Source organism: Stegodyphus dumicola, chromosome 4 (genome assembly GCF_044657685.1).
Source record: "Stegodyphus dumicola isolate Sdum_Otavi_A_Nest chromosome 4, ASM4465768v1".
Taxonomy (NCBI): Eukaryota; Metazoa; Arthropoda; class Arachnida; order Araneae; family Eresidae; genus Stegodyphus; species Stegodyphus dumicola.
Window position 1 is genome coordinate 38,402,544 of NC_140771.1, and position 22,278 is coordinate 38,424,821.

The following is a 22,278-nucleotide window of genomic DNA, read 5'->3' on the forward strand; positions in this document are numbered from 1 at the left end:
TGACCTTTTAAGAAACATACTGAGGTATTTTTATTGCCATAATTGCAGTTACAGTTGGCCCAAAAGTGTAAGATAAATTAATATAACTTCAATTTTGAGGTTGTTATTTATGGATTCATGTGTGCTGTAGTCCTAGTATTGTGATTAAAATATATCTTTTCTGGTAAAGACTCTGAAAACATCAATGATATAGCTTTCGTAATATGTTGTATGAATTAGCAAATTCATGGCAGCTGTTGCATCACATTCACAAGAGATTCCAATTTTTTAGGTGTATACAAAAAATGGCATTTTATCCTTTTACGAAAATGCTTCTACACTTTGCTTGTTTGTTTATTTGTTTTCCACCGATAATATTTCTTGTGTTTTTTACTTTTTACTAAGCTTTTTTTAGTTCTTAATCATACTTCTTACATTCATTTTCACTCTTTAAATATCGCTTATTTCCATTTTCATTTCCATAAATGCAGTAAAAAGAATTTATCGAATTAAAACTGCTGTCCGATAAATGGAGTGATTTGGCACATTTTCTTATAATAATTTTACATTTATCCATTTGTAGCATATATAATTTAAATTACAAAACTGTTCGTAATTTTAGCCTTTAGCTTCTCCTTTCCGTCTCCTCACAAGAAATTTAAATGATTTAAATAGGATTTAATATCAGGTTTTTGGATTGAAAGACAGAGCTTTGTCTGCCTCTCGAGACCACGTTAGTTTAGTTCTGCCATCCTTCATAAGTTTGTAATTATTTGGCTTTGCGTTATTTGCTGCCGACATTTGCCAGCTTAGATTAAAATATAACTTTTAAATTCAAATAAATTATTTAAATATAAATATATAAATATTTATATATTTTATACCTATAAATATTTATATATTTTATACCTATAAATATTTATATTATATTTATATATTTATATTATATATAAATATTTAAATATAAATTATTTAAATAATATTAAATTTATATTATTTAATATACATAAATACATTTAAATATAAACTTTAATTTAAATTCGATTAATTAAGACAGTTTTTGTTGTTTGACTTCTGAATTAAATTCGATTGTTAATTTAATTGAATCTCCACAAATGATGGCTGAATTCTGTTAATACGAGAATTGAATTTATGCTTCTAAGTTCTGTTAAATAAAATAGGCTTATTTTAAAATCTTTCCAAGACTTTGCTTGTTAATTTCAGACAGTGATAATTTTCATGCCTGTTAGGAGTTTGAGCTAGCTTATGCTCCTAAAGTAAGTCAAACTCTGTACCTTTTAGAATGAATCTGATCAAAATATCAGTAGCTGCTAAAATTTATGATATTTTTTAGCATTTTTTTCTATTTCAAGAATAACTTTCGTACCTTATTTATCTTTGTAAGAATACTGAAGCATTTCTTTACTTATGTATTCATTATTAAGAAGAAAAATCCTTATTTATGGATTATAATTAAATTTATTGTTTACATTTTTTCAAATAAAGGAAGTATCTAAATTGTGGAAAACTAGAGCACATAATGTAACGTAGACACGCGCATAAAAATTCATGTTGCATGCCCCTAAATCTGCGAATGAAATCTTTGGAAAACCCTAAATCTTCGGAAAATGTTGATCGAATTTTCACGACATTATCATATAATTACAGCTCAAAGAAACATATCGTAGTATTCTCCTAACGATTATATAAATTAAGCAAGTTATTTTGAAATTAAGTGGGGTGACTTGTTTTATCAAATCCTTAATTTTTTAAAACTACTTCAAAGAATGTATATGGAAAAGAATTTTGTTAGTTCTCTTCAAGAGTTTTTCTATTTTATGCTTGTAAGGAAAGGCATTTTCATGTTCCTTTTCTGAAAACGTTCAACGTAATCATGGGTCTTTGAACAAACACATGCATGTTTGAATTTGTTAACTGTGGTGTAAGTTTTGTTTTTTTCCATCGCCTCTGTTAAATGTTAAAAGTAGCAGTGTCAGAACTCTACTTCTGTGTTATCCTACCGGTCCAAAATCTATCTCGTGACTATCCTTACACAGGATGAAGAAAGTGGCTTATCATTTCGTGACTATCCTTACACAGATGTTAGACTAACAGAGCAACCAAAGTTTTTTTAATAATCAACAAATGCAATTAGGGTTTACAAAATACAATCAATATACTAAAAAGAATTGTAAAAAATTAAGTTAAGTATGTGCGTATAAATTTCAGTAATTAGATTTGCGTGTCTAAACATAGCTGATAAGTTACTTTTTCAAAATTCCATTTAAAAGTTTTATTTTAGCAGAAAATGTGTTTGGGTTTGATTTAATCTTCATACTTAAAATTTTGTACACTTTTATTCAAAAACAGAGCTCATGCGAAGAAAGTTGAATGAGCAGCTGATGAAGAGAATAAAAGATCTAAGTCTCAGCCAAATGTCGTCATCATCAAGTTATGGTGTACTTCAAGTTTCACTTTAACATTTTAAGTCATTAAATTTAGGATGATACTTATTGTATACACCAATTTGAGTTGACAAACTTGCTTAAATACACGTAAGTAAATGTAGCAACCTACATTCCTCGAGATCTAGGAGTCAGACGATTAGTCTACCATGAACCTTTGGTCGGTACAGTTGCATATTGCCGCGATAGAAGCCTTCTATCGAACAAGTTGTATCGTAGAGACTCAGTACTGCAACGGAGAAACGTGGATCGCTGGAATTAAGGCAACTGGTTAGATACCATTAGGTTTGCTTAACAGAAAGTATTATACTCCGTCACAATTCCGAAAGACATGTTGACACGTGTGATGAAAGACTTTTCAGATCTTGAACAGTGCATTCACTCAGATGAAGGATACTTAGAGGATATTATTTTCGAGATTTACTGTTGTCGGTATTGTTGTTAATTTACCGCCGTTAATACTTACGTGTATATCCTTACTTAAAGCACTCGTAGTTTTCTATTGTTACTTGAAGTTTGTAGGCACAGTTTGAGCCAACCAAGGTTTTTAGCTTTAATGCTTTGCACGGTCAAATTATAATGGTGAAAATTTTGTATGAGATTACAGCGATTTCCTTCTACCGTTAAACTCATAGGGGCTTCTGCAATTTTGAAAGTATATCACCTAAAATTTGTTAATAAAGATATCTGAAAAGAGAATCCTACCGTAAACATGCTGCTCTATTCATAGAAGAAGTCAGAGGTTGCCCACCATCATAGGGAATTACAAACAACTACCCTTAAAAAGTTTTCATTTTTAGGAGAGAAGATGAACCAGCTGCGATGATCTACGGCAGCTAATCGTTTCAGGCCTGTTTTCAAAACAAGCCTATCGGAAAATGCCATAACATAAGGTTCTTCCACTTTTATACGATAACTAAGCAATCTACTAAAGCCTAAGCAATCTGCCAGAGATTACAAAAGCCGAAATGTGAACTTTTGCTTTATTAAGATGTTAGACCTAACAGAGCAACCAGAGACAAATGCAATTAGGGTTTTCAAAATACAATCAATATACTAAAACGAATTGTAAAAATTGAGGGAAGTATGTGCGGATAAATTTCAGTAATTAGATTTGCGCGTCTAAACATAAATCACAAGTTACGTTTTTCAAAATTCCATTTAAAAGTTTTATTTTAGGATAAAATGTGTTCGGGTTTGATTTAATATTCATACTTAAAAATTTTGTACATTTTTATTCCACACGCATTTCATCTTCGCATTGAATAACTTCATATTATACACCCCTGTCCTGAAATTCCATCCTTCAGTCATTGATTACATGGAGTCGAGACTGACTACGCTGCATTTCGGTAACCTAAGGCATCATACACATGCTTTATTGGATTTAAATCTGGTGAGAAAACTAGCCAAACCTTTCGAGTAATATCTTCTGTACTAAAGTATTCTATACCATAAATTCTCGATGCTAACGAGCATTGTCATCTCTCAGCAAAATCTCTATCCGAAACAATTCTGAAGAATTTGACATGGGTTCCAAGATCTTGTTCACATATCTGTGCCTGGCTACGGAGCTTCCGTCAAAGATATAAAGCTCAAATGTGGTCACTTTTGATGACTGTACTAGAAGCCGTCAAGCACTCCATGGAATCGGAGTGCTTCATAACAAGGAAAACAATCAGCGTGTTCTTCGCTGCCTTCAAAATAACTCAGGTTTAGAACCACAATCCAGGCTATAGCCAGTCTTGTCAGTAGACAGTATACTCTTGGGTTCATTAAATATGACGATGATAACTACCTAAACGGCCTTTCTAGAACAAGAAGTGAATGAGATAGAAATCCCTATTGGTGTTTTCGCAAAACATCTAACCTCATGAAGCAACGTAATGGCTTATTCTAAACCCTGTGGTAGGCTGTAGATCGGAAATAAATCATTTTCTAGTCGCTTTCTGTTTTCGATTAGTCGATAATGGCAGAAAATAGTCTTTAAATACAATTTATGCTTTTGATAGCCCTTGACTAAGCTGTCTACTAATTAACCCAGCGCCTAAAATTCAGTTTAGAGTTCTTAATATGACACTTAGGAATATTTAGATCTGATCTGACTTCGAATACTAATTAACCGTCATTGTTATCTTTAAGTAATGCCTTTCGGTCATAAATACTGAATACAGATCATTCTCAGAAAGCAAATTAGCTTTAGATAACACTACATACCTGAATTCTAACAAGTGTCCACTGCGTAACACATTCTTAGTCCCCTAATTTGCGTATTTTAATTGTATTATCATCAATTTTGAGTTTAGTTGCAGCTAATTAGCATAAATAATTACATCACTTGACACTACTGGAATTCTTTAATAACTAATTCTTTAATAAATAATTTAATTCTTTAATATTTTTCAGATTATTCTTGAATTCCGATCAGTAGTTTAATAAACGTGTCTTGCTCTTCCGCTTCCGTCAAAAATCAAATGATCCAAAACTTCTGCCTGTATTAAAAGAAATCCTGTACCTCACTTACTCTTACAAAATACTTGAGAGTTATATTAGATGTGAGACTGATATAGAAAAAGCACCTGTCCTTGCTATGATTTATCTCACTTGTGTGACAGAAATAGGAGAATAAGTCTATACATTTTTATCGTTGTGAGAAGTTGAAGATTACGCCTGTTGTTGACATAGACTTTGGGCACGTCATAGATATCAGTACGACTTTGCAAAGTTCTGCCTTAGTTTTGAAGAATTTCCCGTTGGAACGGATCCAGGGGTCTCTCATCCCCTTTTTCCTACCACCAAAGCACTCGAGAAGACTTTTGGCTAGCCGTGTATTTAAAGCATACCCATGCCTCAAAGATACTGTATATTTACTAACATTCAAGACTTCCCCGTTCTTAGAACCCGGCCTAACGATACTAAGCCAGCAATTGTAATTAGTATATCGACAATGACGGTAGTAAAGGTTTTTCTATACAAAAGGGACTAATCCGACAAAGTACGTAAAATACTACGTTTTATCTTTGGATGCGAGTCATTTATATCTACCAGTATTTAAAAACCGTTCTCCATTTCGAGTCATTTTATTGTACTCTGATGCAATGTAGGCAGGTGTCTCGTAGGAAGAAGTTATATACCATGGTAACCGATGACCTAGGAATAATATAAGGGTATCCAAGTCTTAAGCAGGTACAGCTACAAGTGGACGGCACACTAGAGTTTCACAATTGGTTGCGTAGTATAACTCCACCGCAGTTATTGTGCATTACCGCTCCGGTAACATCCGTGTCTTCTATAGAATTCGACACCAGGCCCATCGGTACCGCACCCAGCGGTATTAAGCAATCCCGACTAGGACTGCCAAGAGTTTCAGCATCAGAACCTTGTTCTAATGAATGATTTAGACCCTTATATTTTACGAGCAAAGGTGTTGCCTCTGAGAAATGTCAAATATTTCTGCCATAATTATGAATAATGTAATATTAGAATTTGAAAGAGACATCACATGCACAAAATATCACATGTACATTATTGATAAAATAATGTGTGAATTTCTGATGCCACCAGTTTTTTTTTTACTTTTTCGATTACTTTATAACATAAATATACCAAAGTGGCTTTAAGTTTATTACTTTTTACAGAAAGAGTTTACTTATTGACATTAATTTATCTTACTAGCTATAGCATTTTTCTACTTCTGATGCATTTCACTGACACCTCAAAATGGCTTTCAAATTTATGCAATAAATAAATCAAAAGTTAAGCTCTTGAATTATGTTCACCATGTTGCTTTTGTTATAAAATTTCTCTTTGTTATAAATTTTCCTTGTATACCTTTATTAATTCCTCATATTCTCATGTTTCAATGTAAAAGGACAAAATTATATTCCTAAATGAGAGGCTTTAGATAAGGATTGTACCATTGATAGCGAAACGTAATTATCAGTACCGGATGGATACTTCTGTATTGGACTAAGAAAAGAACACCGATTAGGATTTATTTATATTTTAGGTATATATTGTTCTGTTCACTGCATCTTTTCATTTATAGACTTTTGTTCAAGAATGTACTTAAATGCATATCATAATTACATTTCCCAATAATTTAATATTTCAATAAATGGACAAAAACATTTTAAAACCTGAGATAATTTTAATCACATACATCAACATTGAAAATGTATACACTATATCATATTCTCGTCTCTATTCTACATCAGCTGAAAAAAACGTAATGCATTTTAGAAGATATAATTTTGATTCTTTATTTGTGTAACTTGTATATATATATATGTTGTTTATATTTATTCATATTTCATATATTTCCACAATTTCTACTTCAAAAACTTGTGAGTCACATTTGTCTTTGAGAAATCTATATGTAATTATATAGAAAATTAGTTTATTCAAGACTTTCACTAGTGACTAAAAGCAGGCTATTTGACTTTCGAATAAGTCCTTTTTATCAGCCTACACTTAGAAACATTCCTTAAAATCTTGAACTTAAATTTCTACACACAACACACGATGTATGTCAGTTAAAAAAATGCTACAGGTTTGTTTTTAAAGTTTTTATCACTTTATCACACAATTAGATATTGAAGGAAATCTGCGACAGTCTTTTATGCACACTTATTGAGTACAGCTTGATGCAAGAATAAAAAGCAACTTTGTTTAGTAGCTGTACATGCTGTGTTTTACCCTTTGAAGCATCATTTCATTCATAGCAATTTAAGCGTATTGTTATAAAATGACATTTTCATGAATTAATATTTACGAGCTCAAATTTTTTGCTTTATGAAACGAATAAATATTCTTTGCCATAACATCATTTTATCTTCATTAATGACATAACGTTCTTAAATAGCAAGGATGCGATGATGTTTGGATTTTAGAACAGGAAAACATATGGTAAAATATTTTCCAAAACTGCACATCAAAATGTGTTTCGTATATTATGTAGTAATACAATAAAGTACGTATATGCCTTTTTGCTGAGTTAAAAATATTAATACAGAAATTCAACGCAAGCTGTGAGCTTTTTACAATTTTGAGTGATGCTAATTTCAGGATATGTTCTTCACATTTAGGAGAAGAAATCAAATATTTCGAAATATGGCATTTCGAATAAATCAATTAAACAAAAGCTGACTGTGAGTAACCTTTCATGAATATTCATATGCCAGCGCCTTTTAATTATATTTCCACTTAATTTAAAAACATGATACAATTTTAAGGCATAGTTTGAATTTGTGTATTAAATGTTATCATTGTAATACAAAACCACGAAAGAGTAATATTTTAAACGCAGAAAGGTTTACATGAGATATTCACATTTTAGTTACAAATATGTAATAATTTTGTTGAATAATTACCTTCAGTTCATCAGATATGATTTAACTGTTTACATAGAATGTTTCGCTATTTATCACGAAAAAAACACTTTACACAACTTTGCATTTTTTAAGGTAGACTAATAAAGTTAGTTAAAGCTTGTGAAAACATACTTTGTAAATACAATAATTAAAAAGAACTGGCATTTGACAAAATCATTCGCAGTGAGAAACATTTTGCATGTTACAATCTGTCGCAGTTTTTCAATAATTTTACACATCATACATAATATTTTCTAGTAGTTTATAATATTTATTTGCTACCACAAAACACCATTCTGTTTATGTACAAGATTTAAGTGGAATTCGCAGTATGCTAAATCTATATTTCTAGTCATGTCTTCTATGTACAGTGAAAAAAGGTTTCACTCCTTTTCAAGATGCTTGTTAAATCTAAATACATAATGTCACCATTAGAGGGGATGCACAATACAAAAGTAGAAAATAACTTATTTTCTATACTGCCACATACAAAGAAAGAACAAAACATGGGATTATAGAAGAAATGGTTTACATTAGTGATTTTAAAATACAACAAAATCTTTTTTGTCACTCCATAAAATCTCACTTTATTGAAGAATAGATTTACATTAACGAATTAAGTAGTATTTCCGCGTTATTATCCATCAAAATTATCACTATATTATAATAATGATAGGAGAAGGTGCTTTTCTAAGTGACTGACTGTACGGAATAATGAAGTAACGTGTCACGCGGTGATTGGCTCGGATTTCCCAAAATTCTGATTGGTGTTCGATAAGTGTGGCTAAATGTTACGTTTTTGTGATTTCAGTGCTAAATATTTGGCTGCTGAGGTTTCTTATTTTTATTGTTATGTACATCTGTTAGATGTTTTGAAAAAATAACTTCAGTAAGTGAATATATTTTTTATAAGTTACAAATAAGAGATAAAATTTCAAGAAGCTATTTATTATTTAACTACACAAGGGGGGGGGGGGAAACACTGAAAATTATTTTTGAATGTAATAAAATAAAAAATATTGCTAATATAATATATTTAATCAACAAATTGAGAAGGTTAAAGCATTTTTTTCTCCATGACCACCATAAAATGATTGAAATATTTGTGTGTTATAAGAAAATATAACTAACTGTCAAAATAAACAGCAAATTTAAGTAATTTTATTGCTTATACAAAAGAAGTATAAAACTTTTAAATACCTTCAGTGAATAATAATCAAAACTTGCTTCTAAACTGCAGAAACAAGAAATTACCATGGGATTCCTGCAAAATTCAAATTGTGTTTCCTTGCTGTATTTGAAATACAAAATTCCGCATGGCTCGATTCTGTCGAAAACCAAATATGTACACTTTTCATATTTTGGGAAATGAAAGCCGTGTAACCATTACGCTCAACGTGTTTCTAATAGTTAAATCACAGACGTTAGATAAACGGACTATTTACAGTACGCAGACGGCCACACGCATGAAACACGGTAAACGAAGATAACCTTAAAATGTGAACAACATTAATAACACATCGTCGTTGTTTTTGCAGCGCCCTCTACCGTCAAGTTATTGCAGCGAAAGTTCAATAACACATAAATGTGGAGACTGAAACATATTTAGTGAATAAAGAAGTTGAGAGAGTTTAAAGGATGAGGGAAGAAAAGGGAAATGTGCAAGACAAAGGTAAAAACAAACGCCGTACACTACACAAAACAGATTTTCATTTATCGTAATATTTACCAGTTTATTCTTGAACAGATAATAATTGACATTTAAGTAGGAGTACAAAGAATTTTGACTGATAGGATGGAATTCCAATGAAATTGAACCGAAAGCTGATGAACAGGCAAAAATATGACTTATTACGTAATATCTGCGTTGTTATAAAAATAACTGTTTTCTATTATTTTCATATTAAACTTTAAAACAAATTTTAGAAATTTTATATTGAAAGGAGCATACATGAAGTAATTAACATTAGTGCTTCAAAATAAGGGAACATTTACTCAAGTGATATGTCAATTAATAAAATTTATATCTGGTAATAATTTTTTACGAAATCTTGTGGTAATATTTGATTCCGAAACATAATGCAGTCTTAATGATACATAATTATAAAATAAGCATGCACTTTTTAATATTAAGCAAAGTTCTAAAAAATGTATGCATCATTTACCGCATTAAAAATCTGAATTTCTATATGTCTGGCATTTTTAAAGTACATATAAGCAACGGGAAATTTTGTCAATTTAAGTACTTATATTAAACATGAATTTAAGTACTGAACAATGTCTTTGCATAGACTAAAGAAATGTGTATGATTTTATTGCTTATCATAAGGCATTTTCGTTGTACAATAACAAGTACATGATTGGTTTTTATACTGAATAAAAGTACCTGCGTTAAATCTTCACTTTTTAGAGTAGAGTTTTGAACCAAACTGATTATTTTTCAGACGTATATTATAATTTAATGAACATTGCTGATAATTTACATTATGCATGTAATAAATACAATAATAAAACTTATTCCTTTGTTAAAAAAGATGTATTGAACTATTGGAATCGTGCCAACTGAAGAGAAGATGCAACCTATGGTCCAGAATCTAAATATATTTATAACTATAAAACTTTTTGTTTTACAATACGTTAAGGAAACTATAACCTAATGATAACTGTAAAAAATATATTTATAATTATAAAACTTTTTGTTTTACAATACGTTAAGGAAACTATAACCTAATGATAACTGTAAAAAATATATTTATAATTATAAAACTTTTTGTTTTACAATACGTTAAGGAAACTATAACCTAATGATAACTGTAAAAAATATATTTATAATTATAAAACTTTTTGTTTTACAATACGTTAAGGAAACTATAACCTAATGATAACTGTAAAAAATATATTTATAATTATAAAACTTTTTGTTTTACAATACGTTAAGGAAACTATAACCTAATGATAACTGTAAAAAATACTGTACAATCAACCACAAAACTATTGCTTACGAAATTTTATGCTTAACCGGAGAATAGCAAACAGCAACTGAACTTGTCGTGCAGTAGTTCAAGATGGAGATATATTTATGGTAGAATAAATTATGTCTCATTACTTCTCGTATGCTAACACCTTTTACTAAAGTTCCAATGTTATTCTCAATGACCATTACACAAAGCACGCATTTTGACACCTTCACAATGCATAGTTTTGAATCAAGGATTTATTTATGCGATAGTTAAATTCGCGAAGAAATTCTTTACGCCGGTTACACTTGGATTTCTTTACGATTTCTTCGTACGAAATTATTCCTACGTCAGCTCATGCACCTGTATGCAACGGGCAAATGCCACATAAGAAAAGAAACGTTTGGGGATGGCAGTGCATTTTCTGGCGAAGTCCACACAAAGGCAGAAAAGCACTGCTTAACAAAGAGAATAAGTGCAATTCGTTCTCCATCTATGTAGCTACTGCCTACAAAGAAAGCTAAATTCTATTGTTTTACTGCCTTAATCAATACAAATAAAGATAAATTAATAATTATAAAAGTAAATGATAAATTATTAAAATTCTCAGAAATACAGTTTTTATCTAAATTAATACTAAAAATACAAAACTATACATTAAAAATTATATTAGAAACAACAGTAGTCACATTTAACTCTAAACATTTATATGAAGTTTATTCAGATACAGAGAATTCGATAATTTTGATAATTATGGAACATACAATTTTAGTATTTAAGGTGTATTAATTAGAAGAAACAAATTTTTAATTATAAAGAAATGTTAAGCAAAATATGTGTTATTTACACGCTAAATTATTAGTATTATTTGTAAGATGAGAGGAAAAGGATTGTGAATATTTGTGGTTAAGTTAGCAGTTTTGAATTTTAAATTTCCTGAAATGGCAGCAATAAAGGAAATAATATCCGAGAGCAGATATAAAATATGAACCGAAAAAAATGTGGAAGCAGATACTTCAAAAGCCCGTCATGCAGCATAACGGTATACTTTCAGAGGACGAGACAAAGCGATAAGTGTATTACTGTGAGGGTCGCTTTCTCAAATGCTTTCAAAAGGATCATGCCAGCTCTTTCATTACTCGTTCAAACAACGTGATATTTAAAGTGATGAAAATGACAAGGTTTGGTTGAGATTACCTAGTCGAGATGTTAATGGTATATTATTTGCCTAAAGATGAATTCCATGGCGCTCATCGGCTCATTTATTGAATAATTTCAGAAGAATTGTCACCTCTCATTTTGTATATTAGAATGGAATTAATGGAATACACTAATGTCTCACTTAGTAATTAAATAATTCATTAAATTTGTTATATGTCAGTCATTAAATGTTAAAATTTAGCTCCGATTGTTTCTCTTTTAATTTAATTTTAAACTTTCAACAAGCAATTAACATTAAAAATTTCTCAAAATAAAATGAAGTTTAACAGAAAAAAACTGAAGTTGCAATGTTTAAAAAATATTTTATACCTTAATTAAGAGTTATTTAGCAGCACATGTTTTGAGAAATTGAGAAAACGCCATTTATTTTAAGAAGAATGTACCCAAAATCTTGTTAGTTGATTTTACATTTGCATGCATGTAAATGAATAAAAAATTAAAATTTAATATTTTTAATTAAACACCAATTAGATTTTGATGTGGTAATATTATAATTAAGCAGTTTTAATGATCCATTAAACATTCATACGTTTAAATGATAGGTTACAGTCTTCTAAAATCTCGAAAATAGCAAAAATCATATAAAAGGAATATGAAAGTTACATATCTTCAGTCCAGTTAAGGATAAAATATTAAAATTAAGATAAAAGATTGCTTTTTAAGAATAAATTACGCGGAAATAGTATTTTGAATTATTTATCATCGCATTACAAATGAGACATTCAATTTGAAGTTTCTAGGGCTCTTACGAAACTCCTTTATTTAAAAGATATTAACAATATTTGAATTCTTACATCTCGACTAAGTTTCTTTATATGAGGCAAAACATGGCGACGTGAAAAAGGACAAAAAGGACATCACAAAGCCAGAATTTGTTGAAAGAGAGAATAAGGGCACACTAGAGGAAAGGAAGTCGTTTCGATGTGTATGAACCTTTTATTTAAGCTAGGAAACGCATACAGCATTTCTAGCTTAAATTTATTTTTGTTTATTAGTGTCTTTGCGTCCACTTTAAAAAGCTCTGCTTCGCCTCCCATACCTTCGGCTTTATTATTTTTATTCCTCAGGCTAAACTAAAAGAACACTGCTCCAAAACTCAAATATAGCGGGACTCGGCCAAGTTTAAAAGGCAAGTGCTTAAAGTTTTGTGAACATTAGTTTGAAGGATCCATTGATGACTGGCGTTCTTCAACACTATTCAACAGTTTCTATGTTCGATTAAGTTGATGTCTTAATCACAATTTAACTAATAAAAATAGCGCTAAAATATAATTTTTTTCTCCATTTGAATCAAATTTCTGAATACCTTAGTCTATGTTTGAAATTATGTTACCGACATATTTGTAGTTTGATTCAACAATATATTTTCTTAGATGATATTTCGTACACTAATGGTAAAATATTTTGTACCTATGTAGGGTCAAATAAATAAAGAATAACTTTTAATAAACTGAAGAATCCCCAGTCTGTGAAATTCATCAAATCTTAGTATGACGGGCATAAAATACAAAAACCTAAAAAGTATGCTGATTTAAATTAGCTTACGTGAGTATCTGTAATAAATTTCGAAATTTGATTTTGTAATTAATATTTTAATAATATGATACAACAAAGATCTTTGAGATTGACAAGTTAGATACTCATATATTGTACATTTTATTAGATATTTATATCTTGTTACAGGTCTGGAAATTTGTTTAATCATTAATGTTACTCAATAATCGCTTTGTTTTGCTTTTATTTTGCTCTTAAATATAATAAAATTAATTTCCTTTCCTACATTTTTAATCAAACTTTACCATTTATACGCCAGTCAGGCTTCTTTTGAATTTTAATAGTACTAATTGCTTATTAAAATAATTTAGAAATCAAAGGCAGAAACTTGAAATAATTTTAAAAATGCTAATTAAGCTTAATTATTAGTTTACAAATTATTTCCTAATTATCTTATTAATTATTCGAAATTTAGATACTTTATATTTTTGAGATAAAAACTTGATTATTTATAGACAAACTCATAGATTTTGTTCTATGTGTCCAGATAAATCTCATAATTATTTTCACACAAACCAAGAAAATTAGCTAAAATAGGCGAAGTTTTTCTGTAGAAAATACGATTTTTTGGAATGCAAAAAAATTAGCATGTGATACACAGCTGTAAGGTTACATAAGGTATTATATTTAAGAACTATGATAATATCTTCTATTTAAATTAATTGTTTTCTTCAAAATATTAGAAATTTGAATCCATCAAAAAGTGTTCACTAGAAGAATCAAAAGGATTTCGTATAAAACGTATCCACGAGGCCAAAAACGGTGCGAAAGGGTTTGGTATGTCGGAGAAAAGCAACGGAAGGCGATAAAGGTGCACAGCAGCAGCGCGCGCTCTACAATCAGACACTTCAAGTCCAGCAACCCATTTCGAGGAGCCCGATCGTGAAAAGGTACGGAGGTGGCGCATTGGAATTAAAAACGGAAATCTAGTCTAAGTAAATATTACAGATGATATCAAGAAAGGCAGTAATCTATTATATACAGCATACAATCACGCTTATAGACACGAACACACACAAGGACAGAGTTTGCTGCGTAACGCCTACACTAGACTTGCTCTTGGTGCTAAATGTTGACAAACCTCAAGCAAAAATCAGTGGTCGCTCGGAATATTAAATATTAGATGCACTTCTGCACAAATTTTAGGATTTTTGACAAGTGTATATATATATATATATATATATATATATATATTAAAACAACAAACTGTTCATAATCTACACGTATATGAATTATTATAACATTTACATATATAATAATGTATTATATAAACTATACATACATGAGTAATATATATGATCTAGATATACATATTTGACTAGTATGTTATGTTACAATAATTAAGCATATAGTAGAGAGCGTCTTTTGTATGAAAAAATTACGTTTATATTTGAGTACTTAATTAATTTGATTAATTCTTTACTTTAGGGATATTAGTTGTTCAAAGCTATATGCAATATATCACTATGGATTTTATCATTTATTTACACATTTAATTAATTTTAATCTCACTGCTTGTAAAATACTGGCAATATTTCTCATGTCAGCGTTTTTTATGAAGTTATGTTTGAGCTTGTTTACAAATACAAAAAAAAAAGTACTCAATTTTATAAACGTATTCCATTTATAGTGCTGCTGATATATCAAACACAAGCAATAATATGACGCATTTGCGAAAGATTTAAAATGCGATTTGATCCAGAGTAACCAGTGATTTTTGCTGCATTTAAGCACACAGTTTTTACTCACAGTTCTTCCAATTTTTACCAAACTCTAGATAAACTTCACCTACAAACTTATTTTTCCTTTTCCAATAATCTGAAAGACATTTTTCTGGAGATTGGTAATATTTTTAAGCTTCTGCATTGATATAAAGAACAAAGGAATGTAAGTCAGTCATGTGACAGGTAAGGACAAACTTGAAAAACTGAGTTGGATATTCACTTGTAAATGGCACTTTTAGTGTTGATTCACGCGTAATCTAATGGTGACAAATATTACAAAAATAGCATAACCTAAATTTCGTTCACTTGAAATGCAAATGTGAATACATAAAGCAATCTGAAATTTCAGTAATCTTCTATTAATGAGCTTGGTGATAATTTATATTAATGCTTTAACTGTATTCATACTTTAACTAGAAAATGAATGCTGAATTTCCAAATACAGTTCAGTGAACTATTTCGGTAACTTGAACTGCCTCTAATAAATGTTAATGAATTTAACTAAATATTTCACTAGTAAAATTAAATTAATAATCCATTTTAGTATTATCATATTCAGAAGTAAGTATACAGTAGTAATAAACCAGATAATAATTTCATTTGTAATGATAATAAATGTAAGCCCTTTTAAGGAAGACAGAATTGGCATAAATATAAATTATTCAAGCGATATACTAATGTGACATAAATATTGATACAAGCACATTTTCTCAAAATATTGGACTACATTTGGTTATGATATGATTATAATTATTATTAATTGCAATTAATATAGCTTTGAATTAACAACAATTGCAAAAATATTAAAATAAGTGATCTAAACTAAAACACTACAAGTTTTTATTATATTATTAGTAATTCTATAATACTAAAAATACAGTTATTGATAACATAAATAATATATTAATAATAAGTTACTTAATTATTTATTTACATTGAAAGATACAAAAAATATAACTAAGCTAAAAATCTGTTGAAGTATAAATTATTAAATTTAATAGCACAGAGTAGGATTTATATGCGTAGGTGTATGCAGAATCATTATTTGTAATTCAGGTACTCTAACATTCTTGATATGAAAACTTAACAATTTCCAAGCAAACGCATAGATTTTGATATTTATATGATGATAAGTCTCATAATTTATATCTCCCAATAAAATAATTCCTGATAATCAATCGAATACTGCAAAATACCTTCGTGAATTCTAAATCAAGAGATTCAAGTTTGTCGACAACTAGGGAATGATTTACATAAATGAAATATGACGTGCTAACGTATAGGATGTAATGCATTACATTTTAATATATAGGCTCACATAAAAAATAAGAACTGTTCCAAGTTATTTAGTACTACAACTGAGAAATGCGAACACTAATATTCGTTGTTTTCTTAGAGGCGTATTCCACCTTTATTCTCTAGCACTACGTTTCTCAACCTTTCGGTGCTACAAATTCACAAAACAATGGTGCAACGATCTGATAATCAGATGGTAAGTAAGTCATCCGAATCTCTTGTCTTCTGACCGAAAATCGAAGCGGAGTTTTGGCTTAAACCTCAAACTTTTATACATTTTAGCAGTTATCTATAACTTCCCCTGGAAATGTACAATTACATCATGCAAACAATTAACACTCAATACATCATGCTTACATGTTTCATTTAAATACTTCTCCTGTGACACAATATACATTGAAACATAAGTACTCATATATGAAGGCCATGACTATGAGCACTTAGGAATATAAATGCTCAATATTTTTTAGGAGGCTGCAGAATTTGGCAAAATATATTAACATAATGAGCAATAGACATTAATAATCACGAATATTATAGCTTTTTGAAGCGCCATCACAGTGCTTTCGCCATATTAAAGCCAACACTGAATGCATACTCTGTGTACATGAGCAACTTGCGCAGCAACGAGAATAAATATAAGTACATTTGTGGCCAAAGTCGCAGCCTCCATCAACAATACATTGGGCAGAATCTCACTTCTGCAGTCAAGTTCTTAAAGCACTCTTTCGCACCATATTCAGATCAAAACATATATCTAGTCCATAAAAAAGGCATACTGAGTCTTCTTATGGTATTTCTATTGTGTTCTATAAGTATTATTATTATAATTGTCCCTCCATGAATAGATGTCACATTTTCCAGTCTCCAATGCAGAGAACAACGCTTGATTTTCGGTGATTATCATCCTCGTCAGAGGCATGTTGTTTTACAGCTTCCTCCAGATCACTTCGGGATCTATCTTAGGTGGTTTTGTCAAGCGGTACAACTCCAAAAGTTCAGGATGTGGTAGGAATGGAAAGGATACTACACAGGTAAAAGAGGTAGGGGTTGAAGAAACGAATTATTTTGTTTTAATAACTATGGGCTATAAAAGTGTTTGAAAATTAAAATATGAACTACTTATTGCTGCTATTATTTTGGACTTACATGGTTTAATGGGAAATTCTGACTACATTAAAGGTTGAAGTGTATCGTCGTATAGTGACATTTTTGCTAAAATATGTAAAATAAAAAGGGGTTTACCCTTATTTCATATTACGTTTCCGCTTATTTCACAAACAATTAAGCAGCTTTTTGAGGCTGATGCTTGGTTTACATTTTGCAAATAACAAGATAAATAAAATGCTTATTTTTCTGTTAGTTTGAAATAAAAAGTGTTCAATCACGCCGATTAAAAGGTTTATTTGAATTTATGTTCTTCGTGAATTTTATTTTAAACACTTGAAAATAAAGATAATTAAAATTGAAACGTTGAAAGGTTTTATCGAAACATGTTTTAAAAACTTTAACCATAAATAAAAGGAAAAAGTTAAAAACTTATTGATATACAATCACATAAAATAATGCAGTTAAATTGTCAGCTATACGACGGATATAATGCTATTATAGTCTATATTCAGAGGTCGTTAACATTACGGCATGTGTAAAGTACTAAGGGAATGCTAGTAATTTTATCCACAAACCCCATTTTGTTTTATGAAGAAAAGAAGCATTCATTTGAAAATAATATAATTGAAGATTATTTTTTGTTTAGAAAATTAATTTACAATACAATTTAAAAATTGTTCGATAATTATTATTTGTATATGGATTCTCTTTAGTTACTAGCGAACATTTTGAGCTCGATAATGCATCCAGCGTCGTTTGCCCCTTTATTTCATGTAACAGGTTTTATTGCTAAAATTTTTAATAGCACGGTTCAGATACATATTCTAGAAATAGATATTTCTCATTATTGCTTGATGAGTATATAAAAGAATTCTTAAATGCAAGAAGAATTTCTTTCTAGGTACAGGAAAATAATTTCGAAAAGTCTCTGATATGCAATTAAAGGATATGTTACAATTCCTAATCCTGAAAAATTGGTGAATACAAAGATTTTATTCTTAGCTGTTGCTCTTAAATTTAATAGTTGGCAATATAATCGGCTTTTGATCTCTAAATCAACCATTTTATGAAATGTAATATATAAAATTGTACATTGAATATTAAATGCATCAAAAACTAGATTTCGGGAATACTTCAGAATTTCGAAACAAAAAGGCAAACAGCAACGCCTGGAATAAATTCATTTAATAAGATTCAAAACTACTGGCCGGAATTTCGTGACTTTTTTCATCTTTAGCTCATTCCTGCAGTCTCCTTCTTAAGGGGGGTGAATAATGAACTCACTAGGTATCTACACTTACTATAATACAAGGAGTGTGAAAGTGTGTTCCATTTAAATTTGCTAAATGTATAAACGTTAAGAATTAGTACTAAAGACGCAGATTTTTGAAATCTATTAATTAAACCCCAGAACTAAAAGATTGCCCATAGAAACATATTAAGTACAAAAATACTTTATATTTTTGTATTTTCAACGAAACGTGTGTCACCATTTTGATGAAAGTGTAACTGTATTTTTGACTGCGGACCTCCGTGAATATATTTGAAGCTTATGTTTGTAAATTATAAGAGTAAAGAGCAGTTTCAGGTCACGAAAGGGGGAAAAAGTAAACATCCTGAAGTAAGGTAGGGGAATTGGAGATTTCTTTACTGGAGGAGACATTTTCCTTCGATAGATGACTTCAGTTCGCTTACTTGCGTTTCCAAAGAATTTTTCAGTTCTGAAAAACAAGAAAGAAAAGTATTTAATGAAAAATTCATTGATACAAATACCGATATTGCTTCAAAATAATAACACATTTATATTATGAATTCTAAAATATAATTGCAACAAAAGTAGCGATTTCAAATTTAATAACGATAGCTTCAGATTCAATAACATTTAGATGAGTATAAAAAACTTGTAGGGTTAAAAAAGAAATAGTTAATTAATTACAGCATATAATTAATCAGTTAATCCTGTATTATGTTAAATTATTAATAATTAATTAATTATATTCTATAGTTTTGATTTAGATCTGCTATGTCATTAAAGTAATATTACGCTTTGCTTTGCGTTTCTATTCTTTATTACTAAAATAAATGCATCGAAATTATGATTGTAAAATTTTATTACAAAAAAATTGTACACATAATATTAAATTAATATTTATATGAAAAAATACATACATTAGTATGTTTTATAAAAGAATTCTCAAAAGTAGATGTGCATATTTCTAAATTTCTTCAAAAAATTACGAATTAATACTAAAATTGTGTCTTAAAATAGGATAACTATAAAAATATTTTCTGGATTTAATTTCACATAGCGTGCATTTTATATTAAACTTCCAGTTGAAGCATTCGCAAATAAATGTTTCGACACATATACTCAGACTTCTGAATTGAATATTCACAAACACATTTACGTAAACACATAGGCATTAAAATCTTCTTGTAAAATTAGAAAGGTAAAAAGCATTCATATTTATGTTCAAAAATCGCAAAAATGTTCGAGAGATAATAAATAGTTTATGGAATAAAGTAACAAAAAAGACCCAAGTGTAATTTTTGAGTTAATAACTCCAGTTAGCTTCCACAGATCTTCAAAGCATTTTTTCTTCAATATTAATGTTAAGAAATCTAAGAAGGGTAAAAATTCCATGTTTGAAAATAAATATTTTTCACAGTTCAGTATATTAAAGGTCAGTATGCTTAGTGTCACTTCTTTAAAAGCAGCTAACATATATTTCCTTAAATGATACTGTAGTGTATTACATTATTATTCAGTAACATTTTATTTTGTGTTTTAGATCCTTGCTGTCACTTCTCCTTTCCATTTCCCTACCGTAATGTTAATTCAGATAGGAAAAAAAAAAACATGTAAAGGAAGGTTTCGGCAGTTTAATTCACAGCGTGTTCTCTGCCTCTCGAGGGCACGTTGCTACGTTGCTGCTAGCTAAGGCAAGACATGTAAACTCAAACCTGTGATACTATAAGATGGATTCCTTCTTGTGATACATTTTTTAAGATTAATTTTTGTGATACTCATACCACTCTTTATTAATATACTATTTTGTATGCTAATTTCTCAAAATGATATATTTTCCCCCTTGCCGAGAGAATATCAACTTAAAATCGTTTAATTTCTCACTGAAATAAAGTAAATTTTCAAATAATGTTTCGTTTGTAACAACTGAGAAATTTCGGCGATAAAAACATCATTTTCTCTAATCATAGGACTCTACGAATAAATCTCATCGATTTTGTGTCCACTATATAAATATTTCAACTTAGTGCTTTGATATCTTCCATCTGAAGTTTCATAGAAGTTAAATAAAATAACATAAATCGCATAAATTTAGATCATAAATTTATTTTATGTTAGTGATTGAAATTGCTTCAAGTCGACTATTTTTATACATTTTAATTGCAGTGTTTTTAATTTCAAATAAATAAGCGTGTATCCGTAAACTATTGTGTAAAAATACAGCTAATTCTCTGAAACTATTGTTTATTATTATTTATTTGCTTTTCCATGAAACATTAAAATGCCATATTTTGAAGTCTTTGCAGGATGGTTTTCAATCCAAGGCAAAACGCGTAAATATCTTTCTGCAAGCTATTCCGCAATTTTTTACTTTTCTTCTTCTGTTATTGTACGCATTTTCTGCTTTTTTATGGCTTCATGTATTGTATTTTTAGGATTTTATTAATTTTCACATTACGCTTTGTTTCTTTGCAAACATTATTTACATAATTGTTTATATATTATGTCTGAACTGTGCATTTTAATACTTAAGAAATAATAAAAAGAGCTGATAAACAACAGTTTCCTAGAACCCTCTGTTTTATTTTTCTTATTATAGGCTTTATGACTGATTAGATAAATAATCGGTGTAATATGTCCTACATACATTGCTGTAAAGTTTTATTTTTGATTATTTGCTTTGTGTAGCCACCGAATTAAGAAATCATTTCAGTTAGACTTGCTTTAGTTTAGGTCTTAGTTAGATCCATACATTTAGCCTTAACTATTTTTTAGTTATGTTCTCAGAGGTTTTTAGTTACATTCTCAGAGGAACATTTCTTTCAAATTAACAGACTAATTTCAGATTACTAAGCTGATAAATTAGCATATTAATACTGACCGGCAACATATTCTCAGATTTGAAAGCAATGCACCCAGTCTTTGATAGTACTTATTTATAGATTTAACATACATCTAATTGATACAATTTTTAATATCTCTTATGCATATAACTTGCATGTAATTGATAAATCATTTGAACATTTAGTTTGATTAATAAAATATATTTCTAATCTCCCGTATTACGCAATTTTGTACATTGAATAATGATAAACTGCTTAAATTTCATTGTCCTTTAATTTTACTCATGCAATGTCTATTCTCAAGGAAAGGAATAATTGTTAGAGAATACGGTACAGTATGTTTTCGTAGAAAGATCTAGAAAAACATAGTTGGTCCCTCAAATTCTGATCGAATAAATCCATAAGATCAAGGTCAATACAAGAATCTGGGTTCTATATTCGTAGATCAAATATTTGCATCCGAGTTCCCTATTGGTAGACTGATAAATATTCCGAATTTTCATCCAGA

General features: G+C 29.5%; 1 protein-coding gene across 2 annotated transcripts in view; it reads right to left on the reverse strand.

Moving 5' to 3' along the window:
- Nucleotides 1-6,574: 6,574 nt before the first annotated feature.
- LOC118195957 (complexin-like) overlaps nucleotides 6,575-22,278 on the reverse strand; it is a 980,726-nt gene continuing 965,022 nt past the window's right edge. For both annotated transcript variants that reach the window (XM_085814740.1, XM_085814739.1), the window contains one exon: nucleotides 6,575-19,399. In XM_085814740.1, coding sequence (XP_085670866.1) covers nucleotides 19,326-19,399 — 74 coding nt within the window. In that variant the 3' untranslated portion in view covers nucleotides 6,575-19,325. The remainder of the gene's footprint in view (nucleotides 19,400-22,278) is intronic.